General features: G+C 34.8%; 2 protein-coding genes across 2 annotated transcripts; both read left to right on the top strand.

Annotated features, from left to right (window-relative positions):
* Window positions 1-3,062: 3,062 nt before the first annotated feature.
* On the top strand, window positions 3,063-9,702 carry LOC132633522 (uncharacterized). The gene is made up of 8 exons (XM_060350004.1): window positions 3,063-3,464; window positions 4,137-4,452; window positions 5,365-5,562; window positions 5,643-5,915; window positions 6,343-6,445; window positions 6,682-6,800; window positions 7,781-7,957; window positions 8,603-9,702. Exons 2-8 carry the CDS (start codon window positions 4,150-4,152, stop codon window positions 9,422-9,424), a joined length of 1,995 nt encoding a protein of 664 aa, XP_060205987.1. The 5' UTR covers window positions 3,063-3,464; window positions 4,137-4,149; the 3' UTR covers window positions 9,425-9,702.
* A 7,870-nt stretch (window positions 9,703-17,572) lies between these two features.
* LOC132633523 (uncharacterized) lies at window positions 17,573-19,891 on the top strand. Its single transcript, XM_060350005.1, has 3 exons — window positions 17,573-18,046; window positions 18,515-18,701; window positions 19,227-19,891. Exons 2-3 carry the CDS (start codon window positions 18,529-18,531, stop codon window positions 19,588-19,590), a joined length of 537 nt encoding a protein of 178 aa, XP_060205988.1. The 5' UTR covers window positions 17,573-18,046; window positions 18,515-18,528; the 3' UTR covers window positions 19,591-19,891.
* Window positions 19,892-21,778: the final 1,887 nt, after the last annotated feature.

The raw sequence follows: 21,778 nt of genomic DNA on the forward strand, positions 1-21,778 counted from the left end.
TCTCCAACCCACTTAGGCCCAGTTGATGATCCACTTATGTTGGCCCCTATTCCGTCTTAGAAGAAGGGGCAATTCGCAAAAATGTCCTTATTTTGGAGTGATCTTTAATTTTTGTCGCTCAAATTTGAAATAACTTTTATCCTTGCTAAAAATCTCTTGGTTTTGGTTTCGAACCCCTGCTCAGTCAAAAATAAATAAAAAAATTTACAAGGTAGAGTTTGGATTTGCAAGGCAGAATTTTGAAGGCGAAATTCTGCCCTAAGGCAGAGTCATGCAAAACTCTGTCTTACGAAATTCTTTCTTTTTTTTACTGAGCTGGGGTTCGAACTCAGAACCTTGGGGTATTAGGCGAAGGACAAAAATTAAAAACCACCAATTTGAGGGCCAAAAATTAAAGACCAGTGCTTGCTTTTGAAAGGAAATCTTGTAAGAAAAAATAGAAGAGGTAGGTTCGGCCCACTTTAAGTGTAGACCAGACCCGTTGATCGGGGTTTGCTCGACATTTCAAACTTGAAAAAATGACACAAATAGCCATCTGGATGAAACTGTTGACACCGCGACCCAAGAATCTTAAAAGTCATTTTTTAGCCGAGCTGGGGTTCGAACCCAGAAGCTTGGGGTATTAAGCGAAGGAAAAAAACCAATTTGAGGGCCAAAAATTAAAGACCAGTGCTTTTGAAGGGAAATCTGTGTAAGAAAAAGTAGACGAAGTAGGTTCGACCCACTTTAAGTTTAGACCAAATAGCCATCCGGTTGAAACTGTTGACACCCGTGGCCCAAGAATCTAAAAAGTCATTTTTTAGCCTTTTCAAAATAATTCTATTTTCTAGCCATTTTTTCAACTAATTCCAGCATATGTATATAAATTGTATCATTGTTGTATATGTATAGAAAATGTATCATACGTATAAAACTGTCTCATTATTGTATAGAATGCATATCACTACTGTGTATGTACAGAAAAAAATGTATCATACGTATAGAACCTGTATCATTATCGTATAAGCATATATATATATATATATATATATATATATATATATATATATATATATATATATCCCTACCGTATAGAAAATAAATCATTGTTGTAAAATAAATGTATAATCAACGTATAATTAATGTAATAATGTATACACATATTATACACTATTTACACATATTTAAGCCGACAAGAATTATTGAAGAAAAAATGGAGACCGCCAGAAAAGTTTTTTCGGCCTAATCTGTATCCAACGACCGTAGATCGACATGAATCAGTAAAAACAAGGTTGTCGGTGGGAGAATAAGGACCATGGCGTTGCTTCTACAACAAAAAGGCTGGAGCAACACCGAAAAACATAAACACGGTCAGATCTGTGTGATTTGAATGGATACGACGTTGTCTTATTTGTCAATGGCATTAGCGAAAAACAGAGATGCTCCGGTGAGCACGGCGGAGTTGTCCGCCACCTCGGAACTTGTGAAGGAGGCTGCGTTACGTCGCAACTCCGTCATCAGTCAAAGAAACATAGAGGAGAAAGTGAGAGGCAGATGAAACAGGGGAGAAAGTTGGCTAGCGCCTGTCTTTATTTTGGACTTAGGGGTTATTTCGGGTCATTTACTTAAAATGGGGCCTTTTGTTTTTGTTGGTAGCCCTCTCAATGTCCTTTTCCTTTCAAACTTCCACTAATGTCCGTACTGGCTTATTTAGAGCCTATTTGTATGGGCTTATGACTTATAAGCCAAAAGTCATAAGTTAGGGATTCTAACTTATGGCTTTTACTTATTTTTGTTATTTTGGCTTAAAAATAAGTGCTTAAAAACACTTTTGTATTTTACCCAAACACTTCAGAAGTGCTTAAAGTTATTTCGGCTTAAAAACACTTAAAATAAGTAAACAGGCTCTTAGTATTGTTGTCTCATTTTTAGAATTTATGTGGTTGATTCTCGTATTAAAAAAAATTATGAATATTTCTGTTTACTAGTCTAGCGCAGTTACAGCTTAGTGAGGACATGACCTTAGATATGAGGGTTTGGAGGACCCGCATTAGGGTAGAAGGCTAGTAGATAGTCTCGTTATCCTTCATTATTAATAGGCACATTATCGCAGTAGAATTTCCTGTGCTCTGATTTCTGGTATTATCTGTTATTTCCTGTACTTTGATTATTCTATTCTATCTTATCTGTGTCGCTTTCGTTAGTTGCATTTCCATATCGCTTTGAATTTCTTAGCCTATCTGACCTCTTTTTATGATTTTCATTGAGCCGAGGGTCTTTCGGAAACAGCCGTCCTACCTTGGTAGGAGTAAAGTCTACGTACACTCTACTCTCCCCAAACCCCACGTTGTGGAATTTCACTGGGTGGTTGTTGTATGTTTACTAGTCTCATGTGCCTCACATGTAACCCCCATCTAATTTATTAAGATTTCAGTTTTAGAATTGTCTAAGTTAGAGGCTGTTTGGATTGACTTATTTTAGGTGCTTTTAAGCATTTTTATAGTGTTTGGATAAGATAAAAAAATGTTTTTAAACACTTATTTTTAAGCCAAAATAAGCCAAAAGTAATAAGTTAGAATTCCTAACTGCTTTTGACTTGCCATAAGCCCATCCAAACGTGCTCTTAGTTTATAAATTTTTTACTTGAAACAAATTATTCTTCGATGGTATAAGGCCAATTAAATCGACAACCCTAAGATTTCTCATTAAATTTCATTTAAACACTCGAACTATGACATGCCTATATCATAAAGTATTCATATTAGATACTTCCGACCCAAAAAATTGAAATTGCTTTTTGCACACGCTCTCAAGCGCCAATTACGTATATAAGTTAGCCACTTTCCTTAACAATAAGCTGAAATCGATATAAGCAATTATGTTTGTTGAGTGTTTTTTGTTCAATATAGCGGGTATATTTTTATCGATCAATATTTATACATAATTAAATTTATAAATGCATAATATTACGAGGACCGTCTGAACTTGACGTGTTGATCGTGTACATCTAAATCTTTTTAGTTCTAATTAAACCAAACTCTGGCCAAAAACAAATCCTAATCCAAACACAATGCTAAGTATTATCCAAACACAACTAATTTTTTCTATTTAGAAATATGATTTAATTATTCGATATGCATCCCAAATAATTACTTTCCGAATCCGTTCCTATTGTCAACTCCTTGGTTGAGTCGGTTTATTTAGCCTGTTTGGGCGTATTTTTAATTCCTCAAAAGCCACGTGTCCAGATTTAAACAAAACCATTGCGCAAAAAGTCCCAAGTTTTTAATAATCCGAAAAAATAAAACGGTTTCAGTTTATTAAATCAAAATCAAAATCAAAATCCATAATAGTTCCAGTTTGAAAGAGATAGTCCACTTCCCATTTAAGCGTTGAACTTTAATTTGCTACATGTTGTTGAGTTCCTTAGAATTTAAGTAATAATCCAAAGATTCAATTTTTTCTGCTACAATCGATCTCCTAAGGTTCGTTAATTTCATTTCACGTATTCTTTTTTACCGCTTTGAATCGATTCTCGAATAACCGTAATTGATTTATTATCTCTTAAATCTTTGGATTACACTTGTTTTTTCTCTCTTTTAGATGATGGACATGTTCAGGTTAATTTCCATCACTTATTATATGATTTTGAGGATTTTTATGGCTAAGGATAGGAAAAATGAAATCTTTATTGGAAAAAAAGTTAGATTATGCTGCAAATTTGCCTGTTTTCTTAATATCTAGGGTTTTTAAGTCTGCCCAACAAGGGGTTTTGCTCAATGCTGTTTTGTCATTTCAATATCAATATATTTTTACTAGTTATAGTAGGTAATTCACATTATTTTGAGGTACTAATTCCATTTTTTAATATACTGTTCTGTTACGTATGGTTATCTTTTAGGTGATCCGATGGTACCACAATTTACGTTACATTTCTCAGAAGTTAAACTCTATTATCGATATGTGTAACATTGTGGTTAGTTTATCTAGGTTATTAAGTAAACACCTGATTGGAGACATGCATTCTGGTATATATGTAATATTATATTTACAGCGTTGCCATTATGCCATTCGGCGAAGATGAGATTTTTAATGATTTGTGGAGAGATTGAATTGAATTGTAATGAACTCTATCTGTATTTGCTACTAAAACATAGGTTTCGGAAACTGATGGCGACAGCAACTATCGCCACTGCAGCAGGTGCTGCTGCTTTATTATATTATACGTTAAATAAGAAGTTGCAATCTGCTCCAACAATGGATGATGATGACGATGAATGTGGCAGCAGTGGTCAAGATCATGCTTTACTAGGAGTTAATAGGGTTTCCAATAGACTTATACAGGCCCCTGCTACATGGTTGGAGACGATCGCAACGTTGTCCGAGACTCTTAGGTTTACATACTCGGAGACCTTGGGCAAGTGGCCTATTGGGGACTTGGCTTTTGGCATCAGTTTTCTTTTGAAGCAGCAGGTACGAATCAATTGTTTACTTTTCCCAGTAAAGGTATTGGGTTGATGTGGGATGTTATGCAGTCATATTTTTGAGCAATATGCACATGATTGCACCATGTTGTCTCTCACGTTGGAAAAGGGAGCATATAACATGAAATGTAATATGCAAATAATTGCACCATGGAATAGACTATAGAGTAGAGGGAAGAAGATGTTTGAATAAGTAGCAGTCTTGAAAGGCGCATACGCCGCTTCACTGCGCTTGCTTTTTACAACACTGGAATAGAGTAGAGGGAAGAAGATGTTTGATCGAGTAGCAGTTTGTCAACTTGTCCAGTATAAATTTTTTTTTAAAAATGTCTCCTGTTTTTGGAGCGTGTGTATCAACAATATCTAGCCAGATGATTTTGGATCATGCTAGTTGCTTTTCTGAGACTGAATGCAGCGCTCTATCGTGTTTTATTATTTCATTTTCTTTTTAGTTATTATGTGTTAATGTTTTGTGGATTCTTTATTTATTTATTGCTTTTTATTCATAATGACTAGTTCCAGGTCTCTCCAATTCCGTTGTTGTTAAAAGTTAAAACGCACTTTTATCTTTAAGAAACAGTTGTCTAAGCTTGATGGATTGTGGCCATCATACAACTAAATTCTGTAGGTTGTCAAAGAAAAAAACGAGAAAAAAACGTTTCACGAAAGCTCCTTCCTTTACTTCTATGTTTTTTCCATAGATTTATATACCAAAACTAATAGTTATTATAGGAAGGTGTCATTTTAACTTAATAGCCCAACAGTGAATTGTCAAAACTTTATATGGTTCTGTATATGCCTATATGGTTTTCTTTTATGCCATGTTAGTAAGCACCTTGAATTTTGAGTTAAATTAACTTACCCAGGTTGGTCACTAAGTAGGTTCATGTAATGTTTGCAGGGAAATATACATGTTAGTAGCATATTCTGTGTCGAAGACAGTGCCCAGTTAAAAGGTTCAGATATTGCTGCAGAGCTTAAATGCCTGTTGCACTTGTTGACAGTTTGTTGGCATTTCTCCAAAAAGCCTTTCCCGTTATTCTTGGAGGAGACAGGCTATTCCGAAGAAAGTGTACTACTACAAGAACCCAAAGCTGGAGTAAGTTGCCCCCAAAATTCTCAGGCTCTGACTTATAATATGCATTCCTTTCTTCTAAATGCGCAAATTCTATTATGCAGATTCTGAAGCCAGCTTTTACAATACTCGCCGACCACCGATCAAAATCTTTCCTCCTTGTAATCCGGGGAACTCATAGTATTAAAGATACTTTGACAGCTGCTACTGGTGCAGTTGTGCCTTTCCATCACACCATGGTACATGAGGGAGGAGTTAGCAATTTGGTGTTAGGCTATGCGCATTGTGGAATGGTGGCAGCTGCTCGATGGATTGCAAAACTTGCAACGCCTTGTCTTCTTAAAGAACTTAGCATTTATCCCGAATACAAACTTAAGGTCCTTGATATTTGAGTCTGATATTTCCACAGTTTTATGACCGTTGCTCCCTTTTTCTCTTTTTTATCTTGGGGTTGGAGGCGTCTCTCTGTTTCTGTATTGAAAATATTAATCATATAGGCTGGATCTTTTCCATTGCAACCTGTTTAATATTTATTTGGTTACCAATTCTCTATGTTGTTGATTCCCCAGTAATTTGTTTTTATCTCTTTGGGCTTTGTTGCTCTTTATCCTTCTCTTTCTTTTGGCTTGCATCTGCCTCTCTATTCATTTTATTTGGGGCGTGAGTTGCACGGAGGGTAGGTCTGCTATTCCTTTCCAATTAGTGTGTGTGTGTGTACTATTGTATTAGGGGCTTTCTTGCAAATGCCTTCATGGTGTCTTTTGGCTAATTACCTTATAAAATTGATCTTCTTTTGGCGCACAGGTTGTGGGACACTCCTTGGGTGGAGGAACTGCAGCTCTTTTAACTTATGTACTTCGTGAGCAGAAGGAACTGTCAACCGCTACTTGTGTAGCATTTGCTCCAGGTTTCATATATAAATTTGTTAAATTCGTTGCTGAGATGCTTGTTTGTACTTTTTCTTTTTGTGGATAGGTGTATATTCTATGTACTTGCGTTTCTGGAATGTTTTAATTTGACTCTAGTAATCTGTCCACGATTGTATGCCTGTAATTAAATATATATCCACATTCTGCCATTTTGTTCACTTGTCATCAATCGTACATATTGCCAGTTTTTTCTCACTTGAAATATGTTTTGCAGCTGCCTGTATGACATGGGAATTAGCTGAATCGGGGTGTGAATTTATTACCTCAGTAATCAACGGAGCTGATTTGGTGCCTACATTTTCAGCTGCTTCGGTAGACGATTTGCGCACTGAGGTTAACTTCTGGCTCTACATCATAGAATTTCTGTGACTGCTTTTTGTGAAATTGGTGCATTATGTTGCCCCACCTGATGGGATTATACTGGGTAGGTTGTTGTTGTGCATTATGTTAGTCATTTTCTTCTTTGGTAGGTTGACTAGCTTGTTTTGTTTTGATGCTGGACAAGCAACTTGTTACTTCTATTGGTGGAATAGTACGTTTTGTCCTGATGTTGAATTTATCTCGCACTTCAAACTTTTAGTTTCTATGTTTTGGTGAATATGAGTTTTAGATACTAGACTTATCAACAAAATAAAAATACTAGTCATGGTCCTTCCCCGCCAACCCCCCCCCCCCCCCCCCCCCCCCTCCTTCCAGTTATTCTTCCTCCAATAGAATCAATTGATCTGAACTATGCTGCCGGAGAACCTTTTGCTGTGTGCCTTGACAAGCACTTTCTCCTTATGCATATACAGCATAGATAGACAAGAGTTAGCCAATATCCCTATACAACTACATCCTTAAGCCAAATGATGTTTTTTCATATCTTCTAATCCACCCTATTCTTGCTAGCTGACCTCAACTTAGTTCAGGGTTTGATGCATTGTTATTCATTGATTGTTTGATGTGTTCGTCTTATTTTTGCTTTTAGGTGTAAGATCCATTTAGATTAGTGTTGCTTTATAAACTTATCCAAGATTCAGCTTTTGGCCAAAAACTAGTCTATTCCACCTTCGAATAAATTGAATTAATAAAGCTTTGGTGTCTATTGGTATAGTTTGACATGGTGATCTTGAATCTTGATTATCGAGTTTACACATCCACCTGATGGTTCGGAGTAAAGGGTTCTGTTTATGGTACACTGTGTTGCTAACTTGCTACTATATGCATAGTTTTCTTAATAGTGTGTGGAAGCTTATTCTTTGTACCAACATTGCACTTCTTCTTCTATCACCTAATTAGTTTTAAGGTATGATCTTCTTTTCTTGTTGCAGGTGACAGCATCTGCTTGGTTGAACGACCTAAGAAATCAGATTGAGCACACTAGGATCCTTAGTACTGTTTATCGTTCTGCATCAGCCCTGGGGTCTCGTCTTCCTTCAATTGCCACCGCTAGAGCTAAGGTTGCCGGTGCTGGTGCAATACTCCGGCCTGTTTCCAGTGGAACTCAGGTGCACTCATAGTTTGCACTATTATTTCAGTTCTCCCTTACCTTGTGGAGTAATGAAACTATTACAGTTTACTTATGTGCGAAAAAATGTCTGACCATTTGACGGACCAGCTTGTTGGTCATTGGTGCATTCATATAACTTGCCTGCACTGTTGTCTTTAGGATGCTACTTTATAATCCCTAGTCCTTCCGTCCCAATTTATATGACGCTCTTTCCTTTTAGTCAGTCAGTCCCAAAAAGAATGACATCTTTCTATATTTAGTAACAATTCAACTTTCAATTTACCTTTTTACCCTTAATGAATTGATTTCTAGCCACACAAATTTCAATAGTTTGTTTTAGACCACAAATTTCAAGAGTCTTCCTTTATTTCTTGAACTCTGTGCCCAGTCAAACACCCTCATATATAAAATGGGACGGAGGGAGTAGGTTGTTTTTGTGCTATATGTTTAAGGTGTTGGCATTCTAGAGAACATTCTTTGTAGTTTGAACAATAATCAAGAGAATCTGTTAAATAGTTTAATTCACTTAAGGAGATGGCTGTAATATGCAGGATGCGACAATTGGGTGTGACATAGAGTTTCTGGCTCTGTTTATTTTGTATCTTGTACTTTGCTGGAGTGTTGACATTGGCGTCATCTGTAGGTTGTCATGAAGAGAGCGCAAAGTATGGCCCAGGCAGCATTGTCACGACCTGCCATGCAATTGTCATCATGGTCATGCATGGGTCCCAGACGTCGACCAACAAATGTTCAGGTTAATTCTGAAGAACGGCAAATCTCCTGTGAAACTTCTCCCGGCGAAAGTTCTGAAACATTCCTTGTGGAATCCGAGGAGACCAGAAGTACGACACTGATGGATCTTCCTGTTTCTTCAACCGAGGGGATCACATGGAACACGGAAATTGATCAGTCTCTTGCAGATGGGATTAATATCCATAATGGCCTGGATCCCGATCCTGATGATAGGGAACATGTGGCCCATGGACCCGAAGACCGAATGACGGAAGTTGAGATGTGGCAACAACTAGAGCATGAACTGTATGATCAGTCTGAAGGTGAAACTGATGTTGCGAAGGAGATTAGGGAAGAAGAAGAAGCAGCCATTGCAGAGTCAGGTCTTAGCTCAGGTGAAAGCTCTGTTCCAAATACAAAGGAGGTGCACAGATTCTTTCCTCCTGGAAAGATAATGCATATAGTCCCTCTCCTCTCTGAGGAGGTCGATCATGAAAGTGACAGCGACACGTTGAGTGAGGACCATAACCAACCTAAGGATACGAAGGTTGGAATTTTTCTCACTCCTAGATCATTGTACAGTAAAATAAGGCTGTCACAAACTATGATCAGCGATCATTTCATGCCAGTTTATAGAAGGCAGATAGAGAAACTAATTAGGGACCTTGAGAATGATGTTGCTTGTTCTTCTCAAAAGAATGATGATACTTGTGACAGATCAAAGGAATCATGACCATTGAGTTCGTAGTAGGGTGTTGGTTTATAGATGACACAAAAGAACTCGAGGTATAAGCCCTGTCACCTGTGGTGCAGCGAAAATTTTGATATTTCTTACGATTGTAGAGCTCGTGATCAGTGGATGCAGCCTCCTCCTCAGGTGATGTTTACCAAGGCGATTCTCTTAGCGAAATATACCTAAACCTTGACAGAGCCTGTGAAGGTGTTTAAGTTGATGTATATATCTTTGATGATTTCTTGTTCTTTAACATTTGTTAGCATAAGATTTGAATACATTGCGGGTGAACGTCTTCCGTAAGCTGTTATTTGAAACACACCGAACTTGGTATATATGCAAAATTTAGAGGCGGCCAGATGTTTAAATCAGTCAAAATCTTGTTACACTGGTTCTCGTCCTTGTTATATGCATTATCAACTTTTTCCCCCCTTTTTCTTTTAGGGACTATTCCCTCAATCTGCCATTTGCCGGCCGGAACAAAATATCAGCTCTATCAGTGATCTTTATTCTTTACTAATGAATGAAATGAAAGAAACCAAATCTGTCAAGTGTACTTTCAGCTAATAGGAAATATGCTTATTAAGTCTCCAGAGAAGCTGCAAGGTAAAGGGTGAAGCTTTATTTAATCTTCAGCAACCACCACTTGGCATTATTTATTAGTTTTACTTAAAATGGTGATAACTAATGATGACTTGAAAGCAACATACAATCGTCTTTAGCAATTATTGGCGTGAATCTTCCATTAAGCAACATTTATATTATAAACAGTTGAGCCCCAGTAGCTCATTAATTATGATTTACATCTCAAATCTCTTCATTGGGAATCTTTCTTTAGAGTAATAAATTGTTTTCCTTGTTAATGATATGGTGCCACGATTCTATGGATTGGTCAATATCCACCCCAACTTGCTTGTGAGGAATATATTTTTGGGTGATCTTAACTATCAGGATGGAGAACTCGCTTTAAAGTCTGTCCGCTTCAAGAGGTATCGGACATTTTCGATGAGATTCAGGAATAAAGAGTTTGCCGGAAAGGAGGGTTTCCTATGTCGTTCTCCCGTAAATGGATCCTCCAAAACCACAAGAATTCTTAGTTAGAATGACATTTTAATTTAGCATTTTGTCGTGATATTTTGAAAAGAGTTGCTCTTCAAGAAGTACAATATATTGAGAGTTATAACATGTGTTCGAGGTCTATTGTTGACCTCTGTGGTAGAATGGAAAAATTATTAAAGTTGATGGTCCATTTATTAGCTTATAGATTATAGTAATAATTATCCAATATAACGTTTGGGCTAATAATGAAATGGAACAGCATGATACTTGTTTTGTTTCTTCGAAATTAATTCGAGATTTGTTTAATTTATTGTTGTTGTAGTTTCCTCTATAAGAGTATGATATAAATGAAAATGATAGAGCGCTTTCCCTAAACATGTGGAAGGAGAACAATATAATTGACCAATGAAATGATGAACATAACAGGCCATCAAAAGAATGGACGTGTCTGTATTATTTGGGTCGTTAAATAATCATGCAATTTCGAACTATCTGGATGAAATGAAACTATAAGAAATGACATTGTCTTACTCATATCTACCCACGTGTCCCTTATCAGCTCCAATGCTCACATCAAAATAAAGTTTTTATTTATTTTTTATTTTTTATAATCATGTGGTATCTGATACAGAAGGCTTCAATAGTTATATCAACTGAGATTAAATTTGTTATGATTGGTGTATGTACTGATTAATTATTAAATAATAACAATTTATGTAAATACAGCTTAGAAGATATGTTTTCTCTTTGACGGCAACGTAAATTGTATCCCTCAAATGTATCGACATATCTCATCTGAATAAATCCGAAACACGCCATAACATGTAGAATTGCACTGTAAGCAGGTGTTTGCCCGTAGGATTTGAGAGCCTGATTTCATATTTTAATTTCAAATGAACGTTTGTTTATGAAATCTGCATAAAATTTTAATTTCAGCTTCAAATCATAATTTCAAATTCCAAATTCTCATAAAAAATTGTGATTTCAAATTTCTTTAAATGTAAAACTTGACCCACAAGTTTATGTTTTGTAAAAAAAAAATATCTTCGTGGCTTTAAGAAACATAAATCTATCCAACTTTTATTTAGGGCAACTTACAGGAATAACTACCTTTTAAGGTTGTTAATAATTAGTAGTTACCTTTTATCAATTTACAATTCGTAGCTAGTTTATGGAAAATTCAATGTATTTGAGTGTATTTAAATACATTGTTCAGTTGTATCAAACCTTATATGATGTCATGTGTATTTGAATGCATGCAACCTTAATTTCTCTAAATACATGTGTATTCAAAATGATTGTATTCCAGTGCATTTAAATACCGGACGAAGCTGTGTATTTTATTGTATTTATATATTGATATCCTTTTGTTTTGGTTGTATTTGAATGTATTCGAGCTCTGATCAGCAAGGCCACAACTGGCGTCGCAAAGTTGAATGTATTTGACTGTGTTTGAATGTATTTCAACAAAATTGCATATGCAAAATTTCAAATACATTGTATTTACTCGAAAAAATTGTATACAACATATATGTAGATAGATCATTCAAACAACACATACAGTCAAATACACTTAGTTTTTATCTAAGAACAACTATGTATATAAAGAAAAAAATAACGAATACACTCAAATCTAATATACAACATATGTATATAGAGAAAAAAAAATAACGAATACATTCAAATACACTCAGATCTAAGAAACAATAAGGAGAAGAAGTCATGGATTCCGGTATCCGTCTAGATCTGAGAAGCTTTCCTCTCCGAAGCTTCTTCTAGTTTCCTCAACCTTCCTTTAAGTTCCTCACTTTTTTCTCTGAGTTGTGGACTGAAGAACACGAAATTGAGAAGAGAGAGGGAACGGAGATTGTCGCAGTGGCGTCGGTAGTAGAGGGGTGTTGGTTAGAAGCAGATATGAGAAGAGAGAGAGAACGGAGAGAGAAGAGATAGAAAGGGAGGTGAGAGAGAACCTGGAGATTGTCGCCGGGAACGGTGGCTGTCGCAGTGGCGCCAGTAGTGGAGCGGTGGTGGCTACAAGAAGATCCGAGAAGAGAGAGGGAACGAAGAGAGAAGCGAGGGAGAAGAGATAGAGAGGTGAGTGAGAAGAGAGAGAGGTCAGGGAGAAATACAAGCCATAAATCTAATATATTTGGTATAGTTACGAATGGTAATTTACAAAATCACTGTAGCTATTAAATATAACTAAATTAAAATATAGTTATTAATTACCAATAATTACCTCTTAGAGGCAGCTATGCCAAGTAATTTTTCCTTTTTTTTTTTTTAAATGAACCAGACCCAACACACCAGAATAAGAATTACCACATGAATTTTAAAAAATCAGTCTACTAAAAAAATGGATACACTTTTTTTTTTAAAGCCATGTGACACTTTCTTAATTAAAATACAAGCTAAATGATTTTTTTTTAAGAAATTCATCAGCAAAAAGGGATATATTTGCACCATTTGTGTAATGGTAGGGATATATATGCACATATGTTTTAACAAGGAGTATATTTGCACTAATCGCAAAGTTAAGGGGTATATTTACACCTTTTCTCTTTAAGTTTTCCTAAAGCTAAAAATGCTCACACACGCACAATAACGAGCCAAAGCAAGAATATTTACAAGAATCTAACAAAGCTCTTCTTTAAAAGGTTTTCTTATAGGACAATGCCAACACTAATTTGACAGTAAGGAGATTTTTTTTTAATAAAAAGGAAATAAAATCGGGGTTGCATCATGCATGTAGTTGTTGGTATAGCGCATATACCATATGTTATGCGCGCCGCAAAATAGTTTCTTAATGATCGTATGAGGTCACTCATGACAACCATGAAAGCTTGCTCATCTCCTTAGCTTTTAAATTGTACAGTATATTTATTAGTAATCAAGACGTACTATAGTGTTCAATTAAATATAAGGAAATTGTACATGCACTTGACATCTTAAATACGCACTAAACATTCTCATTTATGCTTACCAAGAGTTTATAGTTGAGAGATTAAATTTCCAAACTTGGATTAAACTTTGAAAGGATTAGTACTAATAAATAATCAAAACTATAGTGCTCAACTTTCTTTTTGATTTAATCATTCGATGCATGCAATTCATTGACTTGATTAATTCGAATTCCCTTTATAGATATTTTAACGCTCCCTATCAATTATTCCTCAACTAGATGGAGCATAAAGAAAGTTACTGACTTGGTGCCGACGAATTCAGTCACTGATTCATCAAGCAAAGATGATTCATGCACAAGAAATATTGTCAGATGATATGAAATCACATCCCACGTTAGCTATCTTTGTCGTCATCTAATAATTGGAATAAGCTAAGAAGCCTAAGGATTTAGACAATTTTTGTTCTTTGATTTACTTCAGACTATATCTGAACAAATCATCTAAAATCTTCTAGATAGACCCAGAGCTAGATGTTTCATTGGTATAATTTGTAATATGATCAAATGTGAGTTCAGCCTTGAAACACAAGACATTTGACGTGAAATTTCATTAACTATGGAAACATGTAGTCCCTATGATTGGTTAATGGAACAATCTCAACTTGGGTCCGAAGACATTTTGTCTTTGGTGATTGATTTGATTTCTTATAAATTGATGCATAAGAAATTTGTGTCAAAGACATATAAGTATCAATCAAATAAAGCGTGAAGCATGAAAAAGTTAATATACATGTCGTAAAGTTAATATATATGTCGTAATCTAAACAATTAGCCATGTGAATTGATGATCACTATTGCTTCCACATTACAACCACCTCGTGTCTTAGAGTATTTCCTTTCATTACCTTTGGGTATTCCCTAAACCTAATTAAAAGATGAGAAGGTGCTTTCAAACTTCTTACGCTTTTTCTTAGTCTTCTTTTTCTATTTATTAATTATTTGGTGTTTGAAATTTACTGATCCAATTAATTAAAATTCCCAATATAGAAAACTCATTGTGGATCGGAACTTTTTGCACTCTTTATCAAATGGGACTTTATTTTATGATGCATGAATCCGAGATTTCTGATTAAAAGTAAAGAAAACTTTTACCTTTTCACGATATCTTTCTAGAAGAAAATTTCCTATACTTTGGATTTCATATATTTTTTGATGCTATATATGTGATCGCTCGATATCTATAAAGATTCACCCACCCTAATTATAATTTTTTTTTTTCTATTATGCCTAAAATCTCTATTTCATGTTAACTTTTACATGTTTCTATTTAAGACTATCATGGAGCAATATATATTGTAGCAAATCTTCTTTTTCTACAGCATCACTTTTGTGATCTTAGAAGAATTGGCTGTCATAGCTCGAATGAAATTAAAAATTCAGTCCATCATAGTTCAATTACACACGTAGGTTTGGCGGTATTTTTTTCCCGATCATTATTAAGTGGAGGTCGTTTTCAGAACCGTCCCCCCCCCCCCCCCCGACCCACCCATTAATTCCCTAAAAACAAATAGTAAAAAATAAGCAAAGATAAATCAGTTTTTGTAATTATTTTTTTTGGGTCATAAGGCCAGTTTCTTGTTCACTTGGTCCATGCAGTGCTAGTTAAAAAATATGAAAAAAACATATATGAAGGTGACTCATCTAGTCGTCCTATGGTCATTATCACTCAGGGTAGGTCACGTCCCAATTTCTTTTGGCTAATAAAAAAAACAATGGCTTAAGTAGTCAACTTTGGTAACGTAAATTTCACTCTTTTGTATCCAATAATTTACAACTCCAGTTGGACACGCACCATAAGTCCACGACCAAATTAAAGGGGCGAACCCCTTTTTTTTCGTGGGAACTGGAAAAGCCATTTTTATTATATATTCTTTTTTCATTTTCCAGGTCAGATCCAATACTGATATCGGCGACGAGTTGGCATTGGTGCATGATTTAGCGGCCGCCACCTAACAAAAATATACCAAATCAGCTTTCCGCTTCCAGCCTAGCACTAGCCACTTGTACTATAACATTATCACTAGTGCTTTGTTTTTTCTTTTTCTTTCAACACTTTTGTTGTTTTAGCACAGTGGAATTTTGCTAAAAAATTCAAAACCGAATCACATTAGACAGGAGTTCGTCTTTTTCCTATCAATTAGCGAGCTTTTATCGCTTAAAAATTAAAATTATTGATCAAGCTCTAATGTTTTTTTTTTTTCCTTTTTTCTGTTTGTTGTGGTAATGTAAGGCAAACAGATGGAAGTGAGTAACTATTTACATGCACTGATGCACCTGATATCAAAGTTAGATATAAATATATAAACTTTTGCATATAAACTTATATCTTTAACTATTGTCACATGATATATATTCTAACTTTAATTTATGACTCATAAACTTAAATTGTTTGGTTTGATCAGAATACCTAAAATCACCTTTAATAGAAACACTTTATTCGAAAGTGATATATCTCGCACATAAACTCAAATCAGTCGAATCTTAAAGAGGATATCAGACACTAAATTGAAAACAAATACTCCCTCTATTTCAATTTGTTTGAACCTATTTCCTTTTTAGTCCGTGCCAAAATGAATGACTTCGAAGTAAATTAGGAAAGAATTCTTTCCTAATTTGGAAATAAATTCACTTTATGAATAATTTATAGCCACACAAATTTTCAAGACTTATTTTGAGCCACAAGTTTCAAAAGTATTTCCTCTTTCTTAAATGTCATGCCCAGTCAAATGGGTTCGTATAAATTGAAACGGAGGGAGTATATGTCAAAAAAAAATATAATCAGAATACATATTGTACTAGGAGTAGTTGTTTTCTCAACCCCGACGCCTACCCAAGAAAATAACCAACTAATAAAATTCCTCCCATACTTTTACCTCTAATAAATCTAATAAAACTCCGCCTGTGTGAGCTCGCTTACATTGCCGGTCCCAAGCCCGGATAAAGGAGGAGGGTTGCCGAGGGTCAATTGGAAACAGCCTCCCTACCCGGGTAGGGGTAAGGCTGCGTACATCTTACCCTCCCCAGACCCCACTATTGTGGGATTACACTGGGTAGTGACCAAGACTAAGACCAAGACTTCTATTTGTTTGCATGTAGACATAAACTAGATTCTGATATGCAGTTTATCTATGCATGACACATGCTATGCAGCTGCAATCAATTACGTTTGTGGTGGAAGCATAATCCTTTTCCTAGAAAAAGCAAATGGAAGTGTATTCCTTGTTATCCTTTTTTCTCTTTTAAAATCGATATTTTGGTTCGTTAAAAGAAAAAATATGTCCATATCTTCTGAATTAGTTGTTACACCGCCCCCCCCCCCCCCCCCCCCCTTTATATATGTGTGACATGGCCACTTAATTTAAGATGCTCGTGTCACCTTTTTATTATATTCTTTAGTGAATAACCAAAATATGTTAATTGATAGAAAAGAAGTACAAATTGAAAATGAAATAAATGAATTTAGTTTATTTGAAATTTGCTAAAGTTTTATATCATGTATGGAATAATCATTATGTTTTTTAGATAAAGGCAAATTGGATTCGTATCAAGCAAGTTGCCACAAGTTGCATATGGAAATTGGCGTAAAATTGGAAAGAAATCATCCATTTTAAGAAAACGTATCCCATTATTTTTCCTTCCATGTCTCGTTTTATTTACTCCTCTCTCTCTTTCTTTTCCTTCTCTAGTAAGCAATTATAAGAAGTACTCTGATTTGATCTTTTTATTATAGCATTATTGTTTACATTTATGTGATAGGAGATGGTGTAATAACAGGAAGATGATTTACAAGTACCAGAACGTGTGAAAGAAGAAAAAAAGAAAAAAAAGATGTGGCCAGTTCGTGAAATGTGAACCCTATGATTAAGTCTACATAATAAACAGTGCCACGATATTTTCACATTAGGATCTTCTATTATTAATATTTTCCTATTTTACAAATTGGCGGTCCACATCGGTGGTCCAGACGTGGTGGATTCTTATTCGTTAAAGACTTTTTAATAAAAGGTAAGAAAATTTCCACAGATTTATAAAAATCAGAGTTATATAAAGAATAAGGTGGAGAATTATATTTCTTGCCATTCATTGGTAACGCCTAGCTGGAAATCTATTAATATACGGCCTAAATTTAATTGACAGCACAATCGCTGACGTGGATTCTCCAAACCCTCACTCAATCATTGAGAGTTTTTTATCCTTTCTTTTTATACTCCGCATCCTCTCTCATTTCTCACTTTTGCTCAGGAAAAAAAAAAGAAGAATTTTCTTAGAGGAGGAAAAAAAATTCCATACTTTTTGTCTGTTTCTATCACCTCTGCAATTTGTACCTATTGATTTTCTTTGTTCTCTCGAATCGGAATTTCAGAGACTGATTGAGAAGCTAGAGTACTTTTTTTGTGTTTTGTGATATGTCTTTCATGGTTACTTTTTTTGTTCCTGAGGAAACAAAGGAGGAAGAAAGCGAGTGGGAGAAAGAACGATAAAAAAACCGATTTCTACTTCTACAATAATCCTCTTCTCGGAGATAAACAGAAGTTGAGAAAATCACTATAAAAACTTTTATAGTTTTGTGTATAAATATATTCGTATCTCTACTTCTGCAGGTAATACTTTTTATTTTTGTAGAGTTAGTGGTGAAAAACACGGCTGAAATATGGTTTTTTCGCAAGTTTCATAGCCCATTATACTCTTTTCTTACTTGAACTATTGCCATCTAGGTATTAAAACACACGTAGAAGTTGGTTAGGCCAACTATCACCTATTTTCTTTTCTTACCTGAAGTATCACTATCTATATATTAAAACACGTCAAGAAGTTGATTAGACCAACTATCAGCTATTTTCTATTCGTAAAACTATCACCATCTACTCAATTAGGTATGTTATAATACAAATACAGTGATATTTTAGCTATAATAGAGTAGATGGTGATACTTCACGTGGGCAGAGCAAACAACTTATAGTTAGAGTGTGAAACTCGCGAACAAGTGATAGTCCGTGTGTTTTTTTATCATTATCATCCTTATAATTATCAGTTGAGAAGATATTGACGTTTTTTTTTTACGTTTTCAGTTTGACGATAAACGATGTCGACGACCGTAATCAGTGAGTCAGCGGTGGTGATGAACGCTACCGAGGCACAAACGGCCGTTACCGCAAAACTAACGGCGTCGGTGATCGAGGTTGATTTCGCGAAATGCGATTGTTGCGGATTGACGGAGGAGTGTACTCTGGCTTACATAGAGACGATCCGCCAGAGGTATTCTTAGAATTATGCTTTAGAACGTGCCTACAGTAACTTTATTTTACTGCATTAGTTTTTTGAACGAATCTTACTCTCTCCGTTTTAATTTATGTGAGAGTTTTCTTATTAAACTTCGAAGCTTAAAATGGATTAGACTAACTCAATAGTTCAAGATTAAAACTTGTATATTTGAAAACTACATAAAAAGTACTAGTATAAGTTAGCAACTTTTTCTCATAACAATTTGGTAACAAAACACTTCTTAAAATGTTGGTCAAAGTGCATGCAGTTTGAAAAAGTGAAAAGTATCACATAAATTAGGATACAGAGAGTAGTTAATAGGTTATTAGCTAGTTATCTCTATCTACTTTTGATTAGTTAGTTGAAGATATGATTTTGTAGAGATATTGTTACTTTTAAGTTCCTTATAAATGCATAGCTTACCAAAGCTAATAAAACAATTTCCTTTGACTGCATTGCAGTATTTTTCTTTCATCCTTTCACTGTTATTTCCCTAATTTCTTTGTTAAAAACCAACAGGTATCAAGGTAAATGGATATGCGGATTGTGTGCGGAAGCTGTGAAGGATGAGTTGATGCGTTGCGATAGGCTAATCAACGCGGAAGAAGCCTTGAATCGTCACCTCAATTTTTGTAAGAAGTTCAGTTCATCTACTCCTCCACAGGATCCAACTGTTCACTTAATCGCTGCGATGAGGCAACTACTAAGGAGGAGCTTGGATTCACCTAAATCGCTTAGGTCGATGCCATGTAGTCCGACGAGGAACAGCAAAGAGATGCAGCCTACCGTGTTGGTTCGAGCAGAGAGTTGTATTCCTACAATCTCTTTGGTGGATGCTGCTGCTGCGTATGATGCTATGGAAATGGATCAGGATTCTGAATGAAGGTGATAATTTTTAGGTTTAATGAAGGAAAAAAAAAAACAAATAAATTTAGAAGAAAAAAACTCTTAACGATGCTTAATTTGCTCCAAAGTGTAAAACACAATAGAACTAGAATCGTTTGGAGGTTGTGATGGAATGGATATCGTTTCCGCTCTAATTTTGCTGCTGGTCGCGTGATTGAAGTGTGAATTCTGATTAGCCCGCTCTTATTGTTCACCTGTAAATATTTGTTAGAAAGTCATGTTTTGATTGAAAAGCTTCTATAGTGGTTCTCTTCGTCAATATGTATTGCAATTCGCATCACTACTTTTTTGTACGATTTCCAACTTCTGGTTTCATAATTCTAACTTGTGTGCGTGATGAATTTTGGATATCATATGATCAGACTAAAAAATAAATGGAAAAATAATGTCTAGCTAAGCTAATGAATTGTGATATAGTCAGTTAAAAAAAAAAAAAAAAAAAAAAAAAAAGGAAAGAAGATCGTATTTGAAAGTTCACGGAGGACATAATTCTAATTTGCGTGCATGCTGAATTTCAAACATCAGATGGCTAAATGGAAAGATAAATTGAAAAACAATGTATAGGGGAAGGTAGTGAATTGTAATTTTCGTTAGTGAAATGAAAAAAGGAAGAAAAAAATACTCGTATTTTGAAAGTTCACGATGACAAGTAGGAACAGTTCAATCTTTCTTCATATTACCCTGTGGTTTCAAGTTAGCTGAATAGAGCGAAGCAGAATGTCTAGACAAATATAAATAACAGACTCAGAAGAGGAAAACTTCTGGCTTTTATTGGCTTATGAAGATAGCAGAGAAAGTATGAATTAGTAACCAAGAACCCAAAAATGAGATAAAGACAATGCCTTGTGTGAGTACATGCTTGTGACTTTCCCACGTACGAAATAATACCAAGTTTGAGATTAGAGGGATTGGGCGTACGTGCAACTAAGCCTACTAACCGGTTTGGACCGGACCGGTAACCGGTTATTAAACCGGCCGGTTTTCGGTCTAAAAATAGGAACCGGCCACCGGTTCCAAACATTAAAAAAATCCTAAAAAACCTTTTTTGTTTTTGTTTTTTATAGTATATATATATTATATTATTTATTAGTATATTGTAGTTATATTTATATATGTTATATAAGTTTATAAGTAAAGTTTATATATTTACTAACTAACAGCATATATATATATATATATATATATATATATATATATATATATATATTAAGTTATATGCTTAAGTTATACTACACATACCTAAAATTTACTAAGAATATACTTATAATATCAATATACTTAAATTATAAAATAGAAATTTACAAACTTAGAAAAAACTTAACTTATATGTATTATAACTTAAATAAATATATATGTTTAAGTTATATGTATACTATATATACTTATATATGTTTAAGTTATATGTATTATAACTTAAGTTTTTTCTAAGTTTATAAATTCCTATTTTATAACTTAAGTATATTTATATTATAAGTATATTCTTAGTATATTTTAGTTATTTTTCAAGTATATAACTTTCTAGTTTTTAATTTAAGTAGATGTATATTATAAGTATATTCTTAGTATATTTTAGGTATATTCCTAACTTAATATAAGTAAAAATATGAACACAAGTAAATAAAAGAAAGCTCAATAAGCCATATATTTTATTCATTCATGGATAACATTTATTTGCAAGTTGTAGTTTTTTTTTAACTTGCAAATAATACATGAATTGCAAAGAAATAGTAGAATAATAAAATAAAAAAGTGTCAATCATTTGGCTAACATCCGTCATATCATATTCGGTCATGGAGATATCTTCAAAGTCTTCCATTTGGTCCATTCCACTTGCTATCAAATCTTCAATCTCCTCCTCTTCGCCTTCCACCGCTTCTACGTTTTCGTTGCGTCGCTCCGATCTAATCCAATCGCGAATGCACACTAGTACTTGCAAGCTAAATCCTGATAATGAGTATCTATGGTCTCCAATTTGCTGTCTTCCTTGGCTAAATGCACTCTCCGAAGCCACCGTTGATATTTGAACTGTAAGGATATCTCGAGCCATTCTTGAAAGTACTGGATGACTCGCCTTGTATCTCTTCCACCATGCTAAGACGTCCAAATCATCTAGTTCCTTGATATCCACATTTGGTTGCATCAAATAAAGGTGATATTCATCAAAG

This window comes from Lycium barbarum, chromosome 3 (genome assembly GCF_019175385.1).
Source record: "Lycium barbarum isolate Lr01 chromosome 3, ASM1917538v2, whole genome shotgun sequence".
NCBI lineage: Eukaryota > Viridiplantae > Streptophyta > Magnoliopsida > Solanales > Solanaceae > Lycium > Lycium barbarum.